A 22,151-nucleotide genomic window follows, 5' to 3' on the forward strand; every position below is an offset into this window, starting at 1 on the left:
TAATGGAGAATTAAGAAAGAAAAGAAAACAGCCTAACTTAGAAACCACTTTTCCCTGATTCCTTTGCTGGGCCTCACTATCAATTTCTCAATGAAATTCACATAATTCAATGGACTGTAAGAGTACGTATGATGAATCAATTGTATTTCTCTCTCCTGTCTCAAGCTCCCTCTCTCAGGACTAGAGCTGTGCTCACCCGGAGAAGCTCCTCAGGCAAGTCCCCCCCATCGTTGATGCCTCGATTCATGGCAATGAACCTCTCCACGGTGGGCTTATCCTTGACATTGGGGTTGTGCAGGCTGGTGTTCAACATGATGATGGCAAATGAGAGGACATAGCAAGTGTCTAAAGAGAAAAGCAAATAGACAATTAGAACATGCCACTGGAAGGAAGAAGAAGTGTCAGCTGAAATCAAGAATGAAAAGCTACACTCTCAAAAGAAGGGGGCACATCCACACCCCCAGGTATGCCCTAACTGCAAAGCTATAGATTCCTAACTAAAAGGCAAGGCACGAAAAGTGTGGGAAGTAGCCAGGATTTAAAGACACCTTTTTCAGGGTGTAAAAGGAGAACGTGTATGCTGCAGAGAGCCTGAAAGCAACTCAATGTACAAAAAGGAAATGCCAACTACCTATAATCCCACAACTCAGTAATAATTTCTTTGGCTTCATTACATAAGTGTGCTTATGTGTAACATATCACACGTGAATCTCACAAGTACATACTGTAACAAAACTGGAATCAAACCAGACATATAGCTCTGAATTCTGCTTTTCTGCCAATCTTATTAGCATTTTCCCATGTTAATAGAACCTCTTTTGCAAAACATGATTTCTCACAGCTGTATATTTCATAGTTCAGAGGCCTCACCACTTGTATTCCTACTCCTTTATCACCGGACTTCTGGATTATTTCCAACATTTGCTATTTCTTATATTATAAATACCATTTAAACCAAGGTTTTGAGGCAAGAACCTAAGCCCTCTTGTTTTAGAAACCATCCAGTGCCAAGAAGAAAATCTGTGTAAGAGGCCGATGCTGAATCTTCTCCTCACCTGTGGACTGGAAGACCCCGCTGTTGCACTGACAGTACCGCTGGGCAAATGCCTCCATCATCCGGTCAATCTTCTGGGCCTCCCCCGGCAGCCGGAAGCTCCACAGGAACTGCCTGCAGGTGAGGACAGAAGGTTACAGGGCTGGGGCAACAACTTATTTCTCTGTGAACAGTCACCCTTCCCAGGCTTTGTTAATGCAGAGGGCAAAGGCAGACCTGCGCAGCTTCAGGCTTCCCCCTAGGTAGCCCCCCACACACGCAAACTTGCCATTCCACATCACTCTTCTTAGTCAGAAGCAAAGTATTTAGGAGAAAATGAAAAATTAAGATTTTCCTATTGAAAATAATGGTTCTCCTCAGACTAACACACAAGACTGAAAGGAAAGAAAGGAAGGAAAAGAGAAGATTTTTATCAAAGCATTCATAGTTGATTCCTTGAAGGCACAGAGAGACCCATAGCCAATAGCTTTAATTCTGGACTGTTTTCATCTGTCTAAATGGCAACACAAAAGATGACGTTATCATTCACACCTATAGCAGTGAAAATACTGAATGACAATTTCTCAAAAGATTATGTAAAATATTAAAGTTCACTTTTCTTCTAAAATGAAGTACACAACTACCTAATTCCTACTCTGGGGCAGGAAATTAAAGAGCTTTCTAAACTGAAATCTAGAAAAGACTCAAAATCCAAATGTTCATCAATTTCCAAAATATTAAATGAAGGACCTGGACAAGTTTTGCAAAGTTTACTTTCGGGATACACTGTAATTTAATGTCCTTTAACCACTCAATTATTTCATTCATGGGCCAACAGACTGCTTTCCTTTGAGATACTTCACAATATACAAAATAACTCCCAAATACATCATTTCGCTAAAATGCCACACAGGACACACACCTGATCAAAGACCTGCCTCTGCCACCTTCCAAGGGCTCACCTTGAATATACTCACCGCAATGCCTGAACAAGGTTGAGATCAGTGAACTCATGTAACTCTACAAATGCATGAAGAACCTGGATATTAAACTCATCTCTATCAGGAAAAACAAGACAATGGGGTGGGGGAGAACAGAAGTCAGGCGCTGACAAGGAGAATCCAGGTCAACCCAGTCCCCAGCCAGCCAGTTTCCCAAGCTGTGCTCCCTGGTCCCACACAGTGAGGGAGAAGCCCCTCTCTGTCGGCTGGCTGAACAAATGAGGCGTCTCCCCACTCTGTATACACCAGCTGCTACACAGCACCCCTCAGCACTGCTGTGGCCACTGCCGCCTCGGGACGAAACTCCTCCAAGAGCCCGGAGCATTCTGTAACACCTGACATGCCTACTCGCTGCAGGTATCCCCCTGAGGCCTTACCTCTCCCCCAGGTAGTCACCAATGGCTGTCTTGTTGAGCCCTTCACCTTTATATAAGAATTGCGCGATGTCTTCACAGGTGTTCTTCAGCAGATCACTCTCTATTAAGAACTGGATTCCCTAGAAAGGACAACAAAGATGCTATTGATGGCGGCCCATCTAGAAAAGAGGAGAAAGGGCAGAGGAAGGTGGGCGTGGCAGTCTGGGCAGAGGAAGTATCTAATGATACGGGCAACTGCTGCAAAGGGTCAGGGGGATCACAGTCTAGGAACCAGGGCTACAACAGGAGTACAAAAGGGCAGAGAGGCCGCGCCACACTGCGGGGTTCTGGCTGGGCACTGCAGACAAGCCCATCCAGACGACTATGGGCTTCTGCTGCTTCCTCTGCACTTACCTTTTTAGGGTCCATGTTAAATTTTTTCCTGCCCATGGCTACCTGTTTGTTCCTCTGCATGTTTTTCCTGCAAAACAACGACCACAGCCATCTTAGCACTCCAGGCAACGGGGAAGTTCTAAAAGACTAACACAATGCCCGCACAGACCCACTGATTTAGAGGGGTTTTGGGAGATTTACCCAGGAAGCACAAGCACACTTGGGTCTAACTGTGGAAGGGCCAGTTGAAGTCCTGACCTTGGCCCCATGTTTCTTTGCTTCTTCCACCTCAGTGGTTTTCTTAACATGATTTTTAAAAAACTTTATTAAGGTATGATACGTATCACATAATGTGCCCATTTTAAGCATACATTTGGGTGGTTTTTAGTAAGCTGGCCGAGGTGTGAAGCCATCACCATCATCCAGTCTTAGGATGCCTTCGTCCCCACCACGTGTACGCTGTGTGCATCAAGTCGATCTCCTCAATCTGCTCACCCATTTGTCCCCGAGTAGACATCTAAGCCACTTCTACTGTTGGGCTACTTTAAATGAGAACGCAGTACATATTCTTGTACAAGTCTTTTTGAGGGCATGCCTGCATTTCCCTTGAGTAATTCAACCTGGGAGATTTAACACTGTAAGAAAATGCCTAACTGTTGCCCCAAATGGTCATACCCCTTTCTTCTCACCAGCGCCAGCCAACACGAGGTACTGGCAGTCCCATTTTTTATCTGGGCTGCCTTTTTATTGAGTTGTATGGGTTCTTTAGCTATGTATTCTGTATACAAGTCCTTTTCAGGTACAAATATTGCAAATATTTTCTCCTTGTCTGGGACTTGCCTATTCATTTCACAGTATCTTTTGTAAGAGAAGTTTTAAATTTTGATGAACTCCAGTTCACCCATTTCTTTTAAGTTACAGTTTTTTAAAATGGCAAGTAAGAAAGCTAAAATCCCAAAGTGACAATACAGAGACGGCAAATGAGCTGGCCACCTTCTGTACAACACATGGCTTCATTAATCCCAATGGCACTGCCCACAGGAGTTTAAAATAACAAAATCAAACAGCGTTATGAATCCAGACAGGGAGACTTAGGCTTAGAAAAATACAGACATGTAGTGAATCAGAAACAGCCCATTTATTGTATTAAGTAGTTAGAAGATGGTCTGGAAACCCCATTCAAAACTAAATCCCCAAAGTCACTAACGTTTCATGTAGTAAAAAGAAAAAAAACCCTGCAAATACTCCTTGTCATTTTGCACCGTAACTTCACTTCTACATTCTCTCAAGCGTCAGGGAGGCAAAACTGTTGCAACGATGCCCAGGCGTAACAGAATACCAGCCTTCTAGAACCCTATTAGTAGCATTCATTAAGCTTTTACTTTATACAAAAGAAAAGCTGATACTTTAAAATACATAGTGGACAACAGAGGGTGAAACTGTCATTTACACAAAAATTTAAATAAGGGGAGTTTAAGACTCTGAAGTTCTCTAGTTCAACCTTTCCAGCACTGAGAAAAGCCCTCATCTCCAGAAGCCCCTGCACTGAAGGGTGGAGGCAGAAAGTACATCTAGGCCTGTGCTTGCTAGGAAAGGAGGACAGGAAGCATACTTTCTCCTTAAATATGCCACAATTACAGGCTGGGTACTTGGCAAAGCTACAACCATAAAAAGCCACGCAGCAGAAGGACAGACTCACCTCTCCTCTGTGGATCCCAGGTTTTCAATTTCATTAGCTACTTCTGCTATCTCATCCTTCAGCCTCTACAGAACACAGTCCAGAATTAGCAAGAGAAGACAGAGGGGAAATTAAAACCCAAAACTCCCTCCAACCCAAAACAGAATAAAGCAAAAGGAAATAAGACAACTCCCCCCACCCAAAATCTAAAACATTTCGGAAAATTCAACTATTCAACAAATATTTGTTGAGCTCCTACCAGAGAGCAAGCATTCTAGGAAATACAAAGATGAAAAAGATAACTCCTGACCTCAAGGAGCTTACAATCTAGGAAAGAAATTTATCATAAGCACAATATGAAATACTTGTTCTTCCATTGAAAAATGGCTGCCTCAGTACAGTCAGAGCACATGTGCGGCTTACTAAACATGTGCACTCAAAGACTCATGGGATAAACCACCCAAGCACCCAGGCTGCCCAGGCAGCAGCGCCTGTGTGGGCCCAAGCTGCCGCCAAGTGGCAGCGGGGCAACGTCCCATCCCAGCTCCGCCTTCCACCTTCCCTTCCCCACTTAAGCCGGGCCTCAGAGTGGACGGACAGTCATGGTACTAGTATTTGCCACTGAAACAGGAATTGAATAACTAGGGCAAAGGATCAAAACGTACTCAAATCAAGTCCAGTCTTCCTCTCCACACTCTGCAGCTTAGGGGTTACAGGGTATGCCCCCTCCCTTCCTCGCCCCTGAGCTCCCAAATATTTTACAAATAATTCTAGAAGAGTAACATTTGCTGCCTCAAGAGCTAATATAATCCAACTAATGGCTTCTATGACTTATTTCTTACAAAGTTTAGCAGTTATGCAGAGGAACTTAGAAAACATTGATAAAACAGCTATTGCTGACTAAGCATCTCCTAGGGACCAGCAGCTGTGCTAAGACAGAAGCCCATTTGACCCCTACAGTATCTTCCCAGTAGGTGTTTTCATTCTTAGCTTAGGGACAAAGGACCTACAGCTCAAAGAACCAAAATCCATGTATCTCAAGTCCCTCCACCAGGAAGAGGGGCAGCCAGGATCTGGGGGTGGGGGTAGCCCCTCACCCACACACCACTCAGCAGCAAGAACTCCACCCAGGAGTTGGGGCCCGAGTCACCAGCTGACAGCTGACCTGCTAGGTGGGGCTTTACAAACCACTCGGCCTCTCTGGGATCCCATCTTCTCACCTGCGAAGCAAAGCTAATGACCCCTATTTCATTTTGTTCAGAGCTGTGCTGAGATCAGAGGCAGCCCCGAGGAGACACACTGTGCGGGATGGCTGTCACACAGCGGCAGGTGTCGCTGCTGCCCCTCCTACCTGGATGTCAGCTAGCAGCTCCTGCTTTCTCCGCCGGATGTTCTCCAGTTCCTGACGCTCCTCTGCAGTCAGGTCACTGGGAACTACAAAAAAAGAGGGACATGTTACTAACAAAGCTTCTTCTCCCCCAAGATAAGTAAACTTCTGAGACCATAGAAGGACAAAGACACCACAGAAGAAGCTGGAAGCCCATTCTGGAAGTGACCAACTGCTGGGGCCGGCTCTGGCTGCCATTGTCCATCAGGTTCACCAGAGGAAGGAAGGGCCTTAGACCACAGAGAACACTTAGACCACCAAGGAACACTTGCCACAAAGACTGAGAGAGAGGGTCATCGTCCCTCATGGAGGGGAGACCCCGGGCCCCGGCCGAGCAATCTCTCCAAGCACAGCTCCCTCCCTGAGGCCAACACCAACACGGAGTGGTGTCTGTGACATCCTTAAGTGGGTGTGGCGGCGGCGGCGGCGGCAGTGGTGGGGCATGGTGGGGTAAGGCAACTGCAAAGCAACATGAATAGTTTTGTGTCATTTCTGGAGGGAGGAATGGAGAGACTACGTATATACCAGGGGAAAATCTAGGAAGGTCTACCCCACACTGAAAACCACTCTGAATGCTGGGGACCAGATCATGGGGGCTTCTCTCTGTCCCCCGCACCCTTCTACAGTGTCTGAATAATGTTTAAAATAAGCTTTTATTCTGAGAACAAAGTTACTAGATTCCTTATCACAATTCTCACCATGAAACAATTCTCCATTCCTCTAAGGCCCCATCTCCTAACCTACAAAAACAGGGGCTTGGGACAGAAACTCCCTAAGATAACCCTTCGGAATGTGCTGGGAAGCCACATAGGCCACGGGAAGAACAAGCATTGGTATCAGGCAAACACAGGCTCAAATCCCAGCTCCAACCCACCACACCCCAACTGGGGCACTTTGCACAAGTTACTTAACTTATTCGGGCCACGTGTGGCCATGTGTGGCTAATTAAGTGTGACTAGATCAGTTTGAGATGTACTGTACATATAAAATGCACACCTGCTTTTGTACAAAATAGTAAAGTATCTCTTAAATAATATTTTACATTGATTACCTATTGAGCTGATAACTTGATAAATAAAATATAGTCATTAATCTCATAGGGGCTCCTAGTACATTTCTGCTGGGCAGCACAGAGGTGGAGCAACAGCTCTGCTCGAAGGCACAGTTAGGATTCATGACCCCCTACCTGTGGACTGAAACTTAACCCACGACACATTCAGAGAACACTTACTTTCCCCAAATACTTCATAAAGGTCACAGGGGACAACAAAGGAGGGCAGACGCAATGGGCCACAACCAAGTCTGCAGCACGGGTTAATGAACCACATTTAAAAGGCTGGTTTTTCTTTTTTCCAGCTTTTTCCCCTTCTCTAGAAAAGTGTCTTTTAAATTTCTAGGCCAATGGTAAGAAATGCATTTGAGGACATGCCTCGATCTCCTCACACGGCGTGCCCGTTGTATCCTGTTGTATGGGCTCCACTGACACTTCCTATGTTCTACCGAGTTTTCTCAGCAGCAGCTGAGTCTGCCACACTGATTCCACAGCCTGATCGGCGCACGGAGTCCTGTAGTTTGAAACACATTTCTACGGCGTTAGAGCAGGAAGGTTCCAACAGGCCACCCAAATCCAGCCTAGGTCACCTTCCAGGAGTGGCCTGCACTGTGTCCCTGAGAATTCAGGGGTGAGCATTCCAATAGCTGCTTCAGGAGAAAGTTGGACTAATAACAACTCAGTTCTAATTAGAGCAAAACTATTTTAAGAAACAACACAAGCTATACTGACACATACTCCCTTCTGGAGAAAAGCATGCTTAAAGGAGTTTATTCTAATTTTTCTGGACTTCACAGATCAGAAAATTTTCTAGTCCATGGAGATTAGACAATCCCTTTAAGAAACAAATTTCTTAAGACAAATGTTCATTCTAACATAACATGGTTTTGAAAATGAGGCAGTAGTTCATTTTTTAATAGCTATTCCATGTGGGTGGGGGGTGGTAATCAGACTTTGATTTGAGGCTACAGAGATGCTTGATCAGATCAGTGAGTCTCTGTACCCAAGCAGAGGCAAGACTGAGACCCTCATAATGAGGCTGATGACAAACAGAACTACCATGTAAAAATTCGTATCTCAGGACTGCTGTATGCCCTGAGAAACCAATTTTTAGCATTCCAAACTGGAAACTCTCTGTGGCTGCTTCCTTTTCAGAATCTAAGCATCCAACCACTCTGAGTATTCACACATGTCAATTTTTCTAGAAGGTCAGCATCTAGATTCTGTGTTATGAATTCAAAATGTAGTTCCAGTCCTCTACCTTCCAAGAAATAAAAAAAGCTATCAACCTACAACACCAGAGAGTACATGGAGAGGGGACACTGGCAGAAGAAATGTTAACCAGTTTCCAGGATGGAGAAAGCAGAGCACCAGCACCTCCTTCTGGACGACAGACCAGGAGGACGGGCCCCTTGGATGCCTGCCACTGCGCTATTTGCAGGGCCCAGCACAGGGCGTGGCACACCGAAAATACTCAATACGTATCCCCAGGCAAAAACAAAAGAACTGAACCAACGGTGGTGAGCTGGCAGCCAGCCTGGGAGCTGGTGCCAGGTGACGCCCCCCTCTTCCAGCACTTGGGAGACCAGGGTCACTGCTCTGGAGCAAGGTAGGCTGTGCTGGCCCGGCACGAAGCAGCCTCAGGTGCCCACGGCCCGCTCCACGCATGAAGCTCCCAGAGAGCGCTGAGCCCACAGCCAAATCAGACACGGCGGCGGGGAGAAAACCCACGCAGGGGCAGCACCAAAAGAAAACTTACGGGACAGGAAGCTCTGAAAAAGGGGCAATTACAGAAAAAGAATAAGCTCTTGGAAATTAAACTATTTTTGCTCCTCCTGCCTCCCCCAACAACAAAACAGAAAAAAAAAAGGATTAGAAGATAAAGTTGGGGCACTTGCACAGAACAAAGACCAAAAGGAAATGACTTGAAAACAGAAGCAAAAAGGGAAAGATGAGCAAAAAACCAAAACAAAACAAATCATTCAATGTAATAACTTTCAAAGTTGTAACTAAGAACTATTTTGACCCTGGAAGTAATTGTCACTCAAGTAGAAGGGCTTTAAAACAGAATCATTTCAGACCCACGAGGCCTCAAAGTTCATCTTGCAGGCACCCTCCAAGAGGAGGAAGATGTGTCTCCGAGAACGGGGAACAGCCCGGGTGCCTGAGGGAGGAAACACACCCCGTGGATGGAAAGGGACAGACCAGATCAGGACAGGAAGCCAATGGGCTACAAGGTCAGCATGAGAATGAAATAGACTACGAACAGGAGGGAGAAAGCAGCTGAGAGGAACGTGACAGAAGAAGGGTCCCAGGTCTTCTCTCAACAGGACACAGAGGCAAAGGGAAACAGGGAGACAAAACCAAAGGGAATCATGGCATAGAAATGAACACGCCGGGCGCGGTGGCACTCTGAGCCACAAATGACAGGTAAAAAAAAAATGGACGAGTCTGCTGGCCTTGGTGCCAAGAGCACTCCGAGAGGGAGAAGGGGCCTCAGAGAGGGCCTCCAGGGCGACCGGCACGCGCATCCTTGCAAGGTGCTGGCACTGCTCGCTAACTCCTAGAGCCCCTGGAGACACAGCTACAGGCTGAGCCAGATCACAGAACAAGCTGTGTCATCAGTAGTGATGTGAAGGAGGGGCAGGTGGAAGGGCAAGCAGGGCCCCCACGGGCCCCTCTTACAGAAGGCGGGAGTCAAAGACCATAGCAAGAAACGGAAGTTGTCGGTACATGTATGGAGGCTTCACAGGGAAAAATAAAGGAACCAAAGACCGATCAACTTCAAAAATGGACGGGGAGAGAATGATGCTGGAGGAGGTCAGGGGGTCATTTTTTACTTTCATAATAAGTAGGGTAAGAATATTAATGCTCATTTGGCAGCACCTACCAGAGTCAAAAACCAGAAAAAGTCGATAACTAGCGGTTGCTTCTGGGAGTGGGTCTGGGAATAGAGATGGTGCGTATCAGCTCCAGAATACCTACTTTAAAAAAACACTCAGGTACTACTGCACTTTAAAATGAAAAATAAAAATGCTAATCTACATTACTGGAAAAGATCTGTATCCTAAATGGTCAGACAGAATAAGTTTTTAGCCAATTTGCAATTAGAATAAACAAGACATTTATTCACATTTATTTTGATGCTGTCTCCTGACGTTAACCACACGATTTCTAAATTGTTCTTCGTTCCACATGTAGTCACCTTAAATCACAGCACTGCTCCCTTTTGGTTCAAGAAATCATCTAAGAACTTTATTTTAAAAAAGCAGTTAGATCTTATTTTTCTAGTGGAATTTTGCTCTGAGATGAAGAAAAATCCAACATTTTAACAAATGTGCTTTCCTCTGCTTAAAATGATTAATGCAAGCCTTCATTCCCACACTGCCCACAAGGAAAAAATTTCACAGACAAAATGCTTAATTTCACTTAACTGCTAAAGAATCAAAACTGACTGGAGAGCTAGAGGTGAGATTGACCCTGGCTGGCGTCTGAGGGGCCCGGGGAATTTCTGGGACAGCAGCGCGGGCCCCAGGGAAGGCCGTCTATCCATGCAGTGGCTTTCCTGAGTAGCCACTAGGGTTAAACTGTAAAAGATCGGCTCCACAGGCCAGATGGCAGAGCAACAAACAAGCTTCCCTCCCCCGACTGCCACGTGCTGCAGCCGTGCTTCTGTGCCAGGAAGGCAGCTAAGCCTCTCGAAAAGAATGGCAACCGGGGAGGCAGCAGCCTGAGGACAAAGGACCCTGAGCAGAGCGCCCAGAGGCCTCGGAACTCATTCCTACAAAGGTTAATTTACAAGGTGTCCCTCTTCCAGCGCGATCAGCCCTCACCAGTCCCTTGCAGGGTTCTAATTTAATGACGGGGATTAAAGTGCCTACAAGGGGCCATTGTGCTCAGCTGTGAATAGAGAAGCCACACAAGGGAGGCTTACGTTTATTTCTTTATTTAAATGTTGCTCCGCAGATTTTACCAACCATCAAAAGCCCAGAGCAGAAATAAGCTCTATCCAGCACATACAAAGGAAGGTTGTCTTAAAGAGACAGTACCAATAAAGAAGCACAAGGCGGCAATCCCGCTCCCACCCTTCTGCTCCCTCCTCAGCAGCTGGGGCAGGTGCCCAGCAATCCGCCACAAAGTTCAATTGAAAAAGCAGTTCTTCTGACAGCAGTTTTTCTGCTCAACAAGACAGCTCAGGCAGCTGCCAGCCAAAATGGCCCATGTCTGTCCTCTGTTAATGAAAAGTTTTAGAGGTGTGTTTAGGGCCAAGACACCACTCTCAGAGGTCATCTAGCTCTACGAGGTCCCTCTGCAGAGCTTTAAATATACCACTTCCTTATTTTTTTCTACAATAATCACCAACTACTGTCCTTCTTATATAAGTAGCCCCTGCCATTCAGGGGGTAAGAAGGGCCCAAATGTAAACCAGCACAACAGGGAAATGTCTTAAGAAGTTTAGCCAAGAGTTCAGAAAGACTCCCCTTTTCCCCCAATGTGTGGAGAAGGTAAACAGGAGAGAACCACCCTAGTCCAAGTTCCCACAGAGGCCACAGAGGCCCCGTTTGTCCAGACACCCTGCCAGTCCTGCAGAGCACCTGCATCAGGGGTGGCCCCAGCTAGGCAAGGCCACACCCTTTGCAGACCTGCAAGTTTTATGAAACTGAACACATACACAGCCTCAGAAATTTCACTGTAAGCCTGAAACTTCAACGTAAGCCAGGCCTAACCAGTAGCAGCATGATGCTGTCCTACACCCTCTCCAGAAACTGTTATCAGCTCTGGAGGAACAACAGCTATTACAAGCAGTTCAAGAGTGCAAATCTGGGAAACTGCCTGTGGGAGCAAGGACAGGACTGTCCCTGTAAGGACAGAAGGGTCAAGGGCCCTGGGGGTACAGAACACACAGCAGGCCAATGCCGGTCATGCCGTCAGGGCTTAGGCCTCCACCTGTGCGGTTCTCACCAGTGGATCACCTCACGATGCCCTTTGGGGGCAGATCATCTGGTCTCCCAGGAAATCCCAGTGACTTACAATGTGAAAAATTCAAAAGACGAGAGAGAACTCAGGCTTGGGAGGCCTACAAACGTAAGCACGCTTCCACAGAATTCGCAGTTCCACACTGAAATTACAAATACAGTCACGTCTTTAAGACAAGGATAAGAACACAACCCGACTTCACAGTACCTTTCAGGTAAAAGACAACAGAGTTATATACAACAGAAACTTATAAAAAAAATTAAGGGATTTCAACGAAAGCCTTAAATTTAGAGACAGGTCTCAGGGTAGCTATCAACACCAGAGGGTGTGGGCAGGACGACAGACACAGCAAAGAGATGTGACGAGGGCCCAAAGCTCGATGGCCCACAAGCTGGCCACGATGTGCTCATGTGCTCACTTTCCCCCTTTATAAAGTCTGCCAACTTTAGGAAATCGGTTACCTTTCCTTCCTACTAAGTCAAAACCACAGCAATTCTGTCTGAAATTTGAAACCATATTATCCTACTTAAAAAAGGAAGGAAATTCTGACACCTGCTACCGCATGGATGAACCTTGAGGACATGATGCTCAGTGAGATCCGCCAGTCACAAAAGGACAAATGCCGTATGATTCTACTTACAGGGGGTCTCTAGAGTGGCCAAACTCAGAGACAGAGAGGAGAAGCGTGGGTGCACCAGGGGCTGAGGGAGGCGGGGATGGGGCTGTTATTTGATGGGGACAGTTTCAGTTTCACTAGATGAACAAGTTCTGGACATTGGTTGCACAACAATGTGAATGTACTTGGCACTACTGAACTTGTACACTTAAAAGGGTAGACTTTATTTTATTTCACCATAATTTTTAAAAATTAAACAAAAATGTAGTAGCAATATCCTGGCTTCCTGAGTTCTGCTTGTGTGATTCCCTTTCCTAAGAAGCTGTGATTTGACTTTTGTGTACAGCATTTTAAAAGAAGTCTCTCACCACCAATTTATGGCCTAAGAGATTTTAAAAGAATTTACACATGCAAGCAGAACCAAAAAGAGTTAAATTAGAATGTGGCTAGTGTAACTGATACTGAACAGAGAGGCCAGAGGTGCCTGCTAGCAAATTGCCAATGATATTTACTCTTCTAGTTTGAATTATTTCCACACAAAACTGCCTAGTCTCCCACCTAGAAGTTTACTAAAGATTTTGCTATATTCTGCAACTTAAAGGAAAGCTTTGTTCCTGTCTCAGTCTTACAGACATCTCAACTAACCACTACCCTGACAACTCAGGCCTGGGGGAACGCGGGGGTAGGGGGGGACCTGCTCTGGGTTTTCACTTCCTAGTTGGTTCTGTGACCTTGAGCAAAATGTCACCTCTCCCTGCCCCAGTCTCTTCAAGCATGAAACGGGCATGCCGTCACCCCTGCCCTTCTCAAATGAGGGGACACACAGTCAGCAGCTCCATGAACTGTCTTCTAAAAGCAGGGTATTTCGTCGTCTTGCCTTAGGTATGGAGGGAATAGACACATTTTATCTAGTAAGTCTAGAACTGACTCAAAGCCTTTTGATTTAACCAGCTAACCAAAGGGAAACGAGGTCAAATTTCAAAGTAGTAATAGAAACTAAGATATAAAATTTTATCCTAAAAGTTTGGTTTAGAAGAACAAAGTTACATCTGCTTTCAATAAATGCTAAAAACTAGAAAATAATAATTTTAAGAACCTCAACCTTCTCTAAAACTGAGCAGTGTTAATGCCCGACAGTCCCAGTGGCACTTGGCAGCTACTCTCTAGCTCCCACACTTCCAACCTGTCTCCACAGCTGGTTTTCAAAATCACAGCAACTGACAGCAGAGCTGGAACCAGCGCACAAGAAAAACCATTTTCTCCCTCTGGCTTCCCGGAGGCAGCCCGGAGTCCCCAGCTCTCAGAGGAAGCCTGGGAAGCCCCTATACCACCAGAAAAATGGGATCTTCTGTGCTCGCCACCCCCTTTGCCTGTGTGAAGGGGCTCCAGAAGCTGTCCCCCTAGGCGGCAGGCAGCGCTAGGCTGCACAGCTGGACTCCCACACCTCTCTCCGCCCAGAAGTGGGGCTCAGAGGGTTTTAAGTCAGTTCTCTCTCACTTTACTTGCATCCCTAAAACCTCTATGTATTTTGGCTCTTTCTAAACCCCCACATTTTTCTACACACGGAGACATTCTCTGTTGGTCTAATAGCTGGAATGGAACTCTAGGATTATATGTACAATTCCAGCTCCTTCTCTGTATATATTGTCGGAAAGAGGGCTACCCACACCCAGGAAAGGTTCCAAAGTCTTTAATGAGTAAGATAGAAACTCCTAGAGTAGGTTGAGAGGGGAGAGAATCGCCCTGAATTTGTCTGTTTTCTCCATCCTATTTCTAATCTCATGGAAGCAGGACAACGGAAATTGGTTATTAGCTTGTTCCTAAATCTCAGGCCTAGAAGAAACCACATTGAATGTTTGAGCATCTGTCCAAAGGATCTAGTGGAAAACCATAGGAGGAGACAGCAGAATGCAAAACAGCAAGACAACACAGAGAGCGAGCCACTGCACACATCTGCCCTGTGTCTGCCTGCTGGGTGGGAGAGGCAGGCCGCAGAGCAGAGCAGAGCGGGGACCACACACTGCATGATGGTCTGCATGCTGAGCTCACACGCATCATCCACCCAGCCGCTTACCAAGGCGAGTCCCCTCTGCTGCGGCCCCAGTGTCCTGGCAGCCCCTGGGCAGCAACGTCAAAGCCTGGGCAGCTTGCAGCTCTCCGCTTCAGAGGCCATGGTGGACCAGCACCGCCACCCCACAGTTCCAAGCTCCTGGGTGCTCCCACAGCCCCAGGTGGAGGGAAGGACAGAGCAAGCACATGTGTGCCAGCACAGCCAGGGTAGAGGAGGCAGCCGGAGGAAACAAAAGCAGAGCAGAAACTCAAGGGTGGAAGGGGAGCCGACTCCCGGTGAGGAAGGCTGGCGTGGGCAGAGATGGCGAGATGGCTGTGCAGAGCTGCCTCCCGGCTGACACTTGGAGTGTGTGCTGCTCTGCTCCTCGCAGGCTGATTTCCATGAATGCACTGCCAGTCGGCCCCTCCCACCACTCCCCTACTTGCAGCCTCCTGGGGGGAGGGGATGCGCCACTAGCATTTGCACACAGGCTGCACTTTCCTCCCCCTGACAAGCAAAAAGCTGATGGCTGCTTTACTGAGAGGATGTTAACCCTTTTAAGAAGCCTGCTCCTTAACTGTGGATAAACAAGAGGACAGACAGATGCGTGCAGGCTATTCTGTGAGCCCTCGGCACAAGGCCACCTCCTCCTCCTGCTCTGCATCCATTAGCAGGCAGTGACCCTGGCTGCTGGCCAGACCGCTCCGATGCAGTCCCCTCTGTCCACCCAGCTCTGAGGCCAGCCCAGCTCCATGAGGAATGCTTTTCAGCCAAAAGGGCCGGCCTCCAGCTCAGCCCGCCTGCTAGCCACCATCTCCATGCGCTGTGATGGCTCCGTTTCTTCACCGGAGGCTGCGACATCACATTCTAGTACATTCCGCTCACCATGAGTTAGGCAAGCTGATCTCAGGGCCAATACTGTAATATGGCTAGTGACAAGAAACACTGTTACAGTCTGAGCAGTGGCTGTCAGGCCCCAGAGGGCTCTGGAACACACACAGCTGTGGGCCCCCAGCCCCCAGAACGTGGCTTCCACAGGCGTAGGCCCCCATGTTACACCAGAACACAAGACAGTCGGAGGCAGCTGTCTGCCGACCACTCTGAGAAACACCACCTTTGACTAATAAGGGAAAAGACATACAGCTTTTCAAACAAGTGCCAAATAAGCAAGGAGAATACAGAGAAGATAAGCCATCTCACTAGACCAGGGCTCTTCAATCTCGGCACCAACTGACTGATGATGCTGGCGGATCGTTTCTGGCCACAGGGGCTCCATCCTGGGGCTCTGGGGTGCTGAGCTGCAGCCCGGCCTCTGCCCACTGGATGCCTAGCACCCCAGCCCACCCTTAGATGTGACAAGCAAAGTGCCCCCAGGGCAACCCTGCCCTGCTTGCTGAAGAATCACTGCTCCAGACAGACAACAGAGGAGGGGAAACCCTAACAGCCAGCCCCACGCGCTCGTGCGTCTGTCCTTAGGACACCGCTGACAAAAGGCACCTCCCGCAGGCCCTGCCCGCTGCCCCGTGACAGCATGGCGCCCACACTCAGGCTGCCTCACCACTGTGACAGGTCGCCACTGACCTGAGCACTCCAGCTCTGCGGCCCGGCCTGTGCCTTTTAGGAAACAGCCATACTGCAAACAATTTCACTTTCATGTCAAAATGGCAGTTCTCATAAGAAAAGAATCATACCAAGTCGATTAGAAATAAAACCCTAAAATCATGTATGAAACATTTGTTTTAAGCTCTCAAAGGATACAAGTTTTCCACAAATGTGCAGGCCGAGCCCCTACTCCGCAGTTCAAGGAGCACCCACCTCTCGCCCGCTTGGGGGAGATCCCGCCTCCTCGCCCCGCCAGAGCCGAGCATTCCCGGTCTCTCCGATTCCTTCTTGCTTAGAGCTCATCCTTGTCATCCATCAGAAGCCACCTCTTACGGGAGGGGAGAACTCCAGTGACTGTGGCCATGCCCCGTTCTCAGTTCACAGGTGTTACCACCACCTGAAGACCTTCCTACTCCACACGGTCTCTGAAGGTGTCTGTACCCCGTGGTTTGCCAGTCTGTTCTGTCTGGTGATACACAGTCATGTTCCCAGGGGTTTCATCTGTCCGTGAAATTAAGCTCCTGCTTTCCAGTAATATACTGTAATCATGCTCACAGCACTTCATACTCCTAAGGGCTATGTCCCCTGTTTGGAGGTAACATTACTGGTTTTTACACAAATACACACACTACAGGGATTTAAAAGCCCCAGCAGGTGAATCCTGACCTATCACCTCCATGCAAGACTCGTCATAATGTACGAAGTTCATCGTGGCTCCCCTTTGGTTCAAGCTTCAGCTTGAGTCCAAGCCATAGGCAGCCTGTAGCTGCAAACAAAGCCTGCAGCAAATCGATTCTCAGCATAACCAGTATGACCCAAGGAAGTCAGCGGACAAGAAGTCAGAGGGAAAAGCTACCACAGGAAGTCTGCACATGGCCCTCCCTGTGTCTACAGAGGACAGATGCTAAGACAGACAGCCCACAGCCACATTGACGAAACCACAGCGGTGACCAGAGAAAAAGGCTGGTCAAAGGCTAGTGACCTCGGGAAATCTACCCCTAGAGAAAAAAAAATTTTAATGACTCTTTTTCAGACTCATAATTCGAAAATATTTTATAAAAAAAGCATACTGCCCAGAACAAGGCACCATGTTAGTTACCGTAAAAGATATGAAGATGGTAAGACAGGGTTTCCACCCCACAAAGGGCTTGCATGTTACTATTCCCTTTGCAGCAGAAAGGATCAAGCGGCAAGTGCCGAATGAATGCTGGCCACAGGTGCTATGCGGCAGAGACTGCGGAGATGGTGGCCAAGGGGCCCCCAACCGCCGCACACACGAGCTGAGGCTGAAGCCAGGAAGGAAAGGGCACTCCGGCCAGAGAGAGTGGCACACAAAGGGAGAAGGGGAGAACAAACTGGCAGTCTGGAGAAGCCACTCAAGCCAGACCGTGTCCTCTGTGACGTGACATTTGGGTTCTATTCTGCTGCTGAGCTGGAGATGAGATAAAGAAAGAGGCACTTCAGGAGTAAGAAGTGGCGTTAGAAATGAGAAAGGACTGCAAGCTTGTCAGTGTAGCAAAGGGAAAGTGATGGGACACAGGCAATTGTCCGATACAGTAAAAATTTGTGTTAAAAAGTGGTAGCAAAGAACTAAGTGTTTTCTGCCCCTGTCCATGACTCATGGCTTCAAGTACCAGCCTCAGGCAACACTAATTCCCCTGCATGCAGCCCAGCCCCAGCATGGCCACAGGCACACAGAACCAGCCCTAGCGACCCTCTATCCAGTGTGCAGAGGAATCTGCAGCACTTATTTCATTAACCAACAACTTCTGAGGTTGAAATAAATTAGTATTTTTCATTTCTTCATTGACATCTCAAACTTGCTAATCCTGCATACGAGGCACCCCCACATCCCAGTAACCTGGGCACAGCCTTGGTATTCTTGATCTCCCCCGGTTTGCCACTGGTATGAAACCAGTGTGGAGTTCTAATAGTTTTACTCCACTCCTGACCCTTACAAATGCTTAATTATCCTCTAGTAAAAGCTAGAAGCATAAATCCTTCTTCCAAGAACCAAAGACTGACATCTATTCCCGTTGAGAAGGGCTTGAAGATCTCAAGAGGATAGTACTGACCTCTACTCTAACCTCAAAGTAGAAAAAACCAGCACCCAGAGCTAAACATGGACCCTGGTCAGAGCTGCCCGGGTCTCGAGGAGTTCTCTGAAGTCTGCAGGAAGCTTAGGAGAAGCTGGAGGCAGCGACTCAGACACCTGCTTTGGGAGGCCCCACAGGCCCAGGTGGACCCTCCCGCTGGGGGGCAGAGGCCCCAGCCAACCGGTGCCAGCACCAGGGCTCTTCCCTGCTCTCGGCCAAGGGGCCTATCCAACCTCTTCTGAGAGGCTGCTCTCGGGTGCCCCCACGTCCTGCCCTTTGCAGACAAGAACAAAACTGCAGGGAGGAGGCAGCCAGAGCTTAGTTCCATGTTCTTGGCCTTTGGATGCCCTGGGTGGTATTTCTCCCTCTCCAAAATGAGCTCAGGAAGAGAGCTGTCCTTGAGGCGGCAGAAAGTTTGGCTTTGAATTCCCCATACAGTGAAGGTCCTTGTGGACTCCCTCCAGGTAACAGGTCCCCTGCCCTTGGCCATTCTCCTCTGTGGTTAGATGTGATCGTTCCTCTGGACAAACTCGAGTCTACCCACAAACACTGGTCAATCACCCCAAGCCAGCATGGCTGCTCCTGCAGGGCCAGCCTCTGCCATGGTCAGGGGAAAGTACCCAGGAAAACAAAGGAGATCTAAGCAAAGGCAGGAAGACCCCAGTGGGAAAGGTCATCCCTCCACATACGTGCCACAGGTTTTAAAAACACTATTTATATAATGACCAACAAGATTTACAGAGATGTAGCAAACAAAATATTAAAGTTCATATGAAAAAAATATACATATATGAATAATCCAGGAGAATATATCTATCAAGGTGAAAAAGGTAATGTGAGTAGACCTGCCACCACAGATTACAGCGTGTGGACTCCCATAATCTGAAACAGCCTTGGAGTACAGGAATCCAAGAAATACTTAAACACAGGTGGCACTTCAAATCACAAAATCTCATAAAGAAAAAAGGATTATTCAGTCAATGGTCGGGGGCAGTAAGTTAGCTAGCCATCTGGGGAAAACTAAGCTGAATGCCTACCTCATTTACATTGAAATAAATTCTAGCTGAATCAAAGGTTCTAATGTAAAAAAAGAAACAATAAAAATTCTAGAAAAAAGCATGGATTAATACAGTCATAGTCTTGGAGGGTTGTAGTTCAGTTTACTACGTTAAAATGAAAAGCTTCTGAATGGTAAATAAAATCCTGTAAGCTAAAAGGTAAACTAATTTATGAGGGAAAAGCATAAAGATTAGTAAGACAAAGATGAACTAGCAAATGACATAAAAGGCAGATGAAAAAAAGAAATACAAATGGCCAAACATGAAGAGATGCGTATATCTCTAAAATTAAAAACATGCAAATTAAAACATGAACATCATACTACTTTCCATTAGTCCGTCAGAAAGCAAAATGTCAACCCTGACAAGGACCCAGGGCAGCGGGCAGTCACATGCATGGCTGACAGAGTGTATGCTGGCACACGCTTTCTGCAGTACCGAAACTTAAAATGCACACACCTTTCCACTCAGCAGTTCCATTTCAGGATCACCCAATGGATAGACTTCCCAAACTGTAAAAATAAATTTAACTTCACACTATTTGGTGATTAAAAAGAATGAGCTGATCTGTAAACAATAAACCAGAAAGATCTCTAAGACGCACTTGGTGCGTCAGGAAGCTGCTGGACACGACGCACGTGGCCCCGGTGCTGGGAAGCACACAGAAAGACTCGAGACGGGTGCGTTTGAAATGGCCTCTTCTGAGCCAGGGAGTGTGGAAGGGGAGCGCACCAAGGCACTGGTGCACTTTATGCCTCTCTGTGTATTTGGACCCACAACAAAGGCAAAATTTTATGTTGAAATCTCTATTCAGAGAAAACATGGAAATGCCACCAGCCATGTACGTTAAACATTTGCTCAGATTGATGCCTAAGTGTTCCTTTGTGAAAGAAACTTACTTGAGTTGTTCTAATGCCTGTGAGATTCCCTCTGCAACTACGTCATTATGCCATGGTTTTCTATTCCAACTGAATCCTGTGACTCAGAATCATGAACTCTTAACAAAAAATACAAAGGAAAAGAGATGTAGACACCAGAAAGAAAGGAGATGCAGAAACAGCCACTGACTGTGGATCTATTTCCAGTCAGAAGTTGAGCTTCTGTGATTTCTGTCAGGTAAGGAAGGAAGAACATACAAGTCAAGAAATTATTCTCTCAGAAAGGAAGGTGAGTGCTGGGGAATCCTGCCCACCAGCAGGGCTACAGGTGGCAGAACTTGACTTTTCTGTCCCCATGGTCCCTATCACCTAGGTCTACATAACCAAACACAGCATGCAGTCAGCAGAACATGTCAAGACATGAGATCATCACATCTTAATGGTGCTGTTTAACTTAAGTTCCTGGTTGAATCTGACGTCCCTCCAGGGGCTGCAGCAAAGGCTCTCACCCGCACAGCTGACCAGCCAGGACGAGGTTGCTTCCAGGGCACTACACAGCTCTACAGCCGCATTGCGTTCAGTCCCTGTCCCACCGCAGGATGAAACCTCTGTGGACCCCCCACACGCTGAAGCTCTTCAGAAGGTAAATAGGAGAAAGGCAGTGGCAGGCAGAAGTCCTTTTCTGAAAAGGGAATTTCAGCTGAGCCAACAACACACAGGAAGAGGAGCAGAAATGAGAATAATGGCAATTCAGTAAAGTTGCCTTTTGGAGGGTTGTCAAATGCAAGGAAATGGAGAGACACGGGCACCCTAAAAACCTTTTGGAAGGCGGAGCCCTCTGACTTTGGTCCAGCAGCAAACCGCATGAGTTCCGTCAGGCCCCCACCAAACACACTTCAGTGAGCCTCTCAGAGTCACAGGGAGGGCCGAGTGCCAACCCAGGGAACACCTCCCAGTTCCTAGGGTCCTGACGCGTCCTACACAGATCTACGGCACCTGCCTTGTCCTCGCCTCAGCAGACCACTGTGGGCAGGTAAGGGCTCCGAGGGCCCCAGACCCATGTATGCCAAGACCCACAAAATGTGCCTTTGTTTTCTACCAGTGCCGGCTTCTCAGAAAACCCCACCTGCTGCCTTGCACATCCCACCTGCCTGCTGGACTCTGGACTCTGGCCCCCGGCAGCCACCCTGGGCTTTCATATTTTGTAACACAGAGAGCTTGGGAGGCGGCAGAAAGCCTCAGACAACGGATAAGGTCCACCTTTTTCAGAGGGGTATAGAACCCAAGCCCTGTTTCTGCTCACCTTCTTCATCAGGAAGAAAGGGCGGTTCTGATCCTCTTATAAAGACCATGAGCATTCATTTCTGGTGGGCTCCCAAGATAACCCACAAAATTCAGAGCAGAGCAAGTCCCCTTCAAAATCTACAAGGACAGATGGGGATGCAGGGCTGCTGTGACGTGTGCTTGTGTAACACCAAGCATTCCTGCTTAAAAATAAAGATGGGGACATTTCTGATTCTGCAAAATATAAACTCGATGAGTTCAGAAGAGGGGTAGGTACCTATGGGAACATCAGCGCACAGTCGCAGCGCTGCAGCTTTTCCCTCCACTGCCCACCGGGCTAACACCTTGTCCCACCAGAGGCGCACACCCCAAGGAATGCACGAAGAGCAAGGGTAAGGCGCCAAGTTACCCGCAGGGACAGTATTTTAGATGCAACCTGAAGGTCCAACCCCCAAGTAGAGAGACACTACACTTTGTTCTGACATATTCTCCTATGTACAATATTATTTTATACTCACATTGTATCTTCCAGCTTGAAATGTTTTTTCATTTCCATTTTTATTTGCACTTGTCCAACTATGAACTCTGCACACTTCCTGACAATGAACGATGCACCATTACCTCCAGTTTATAGATGAGGTAAGACTCATTGAGTATGAATAATCTCCTAACAGACAGAGCCCAATTCAAA

The 22,151-nt window shown here is 47.4% G+C and overlaps 1 protein-coding gene across 3 annotated transcripts in view; it reads right to left on the reverse strand.

Annotated features, from left to right (window-relative positions):
- The window catches only part of CYTH1 (cytohesin 1), a 72,367-nt gene that overhangs the window by 15,189 nt on the left and 35,027 nt on the right, over positions 1 to 22,151 (reverse strand). For 2 of the 3 annotated variants that reach the window (XM_036910437.2, XM_036910435.2), the window contains exons 2-8: positions 5,813 to 5,895; positions 4,483 to 4,547; positions 2,805 to 2,871; positions 2,412 to 2,530; positions 2,011 to 2,091; positions 1,056 to 1,168; positions 197 to 345 (exon numbers count right to left, since the gene is read on the reverse strand). In XM_036910437.2, the coding sequence (XP_036766332.1) occupies positions 197 to 345; positions 1,056 to 1,168; positions 2,011 to 2,091; positions 2,412 to 2,530; positions 2,805 to 2,871; positions 4,483 to 4,547; positions 5,813 to 5,895 (677 nt within the window). Of the gene's footprint in view, positions 1 to 196; positions 346 to 1,055; positions 1,169 to 2,010; positions 2,092 to 2,411; positions 2,531 to 2,804; positions 2,872 to 4,482; positions 4,548 to 5,812; positions 5,896 to 14,566; positions 15,012 to 22,151 lie in introns of those variants that run through there. The other variant, XM_036910439.2, reaches the window with a different exon arrangement.

Source organism: Manis pentadactyla, chromosome 4, assembly GCF_030020395.1.
Source record: "Manis pentadactyla isolate mManPen7 chromosome 4, mManPen7.hap1, whole genome shotgun sequence".
Lineage (NCBI taxonomy): Eukaryota > Metazoa > Chordata > Mammalia > Pholidota > Manidae > Manis > Manis pentadactyla.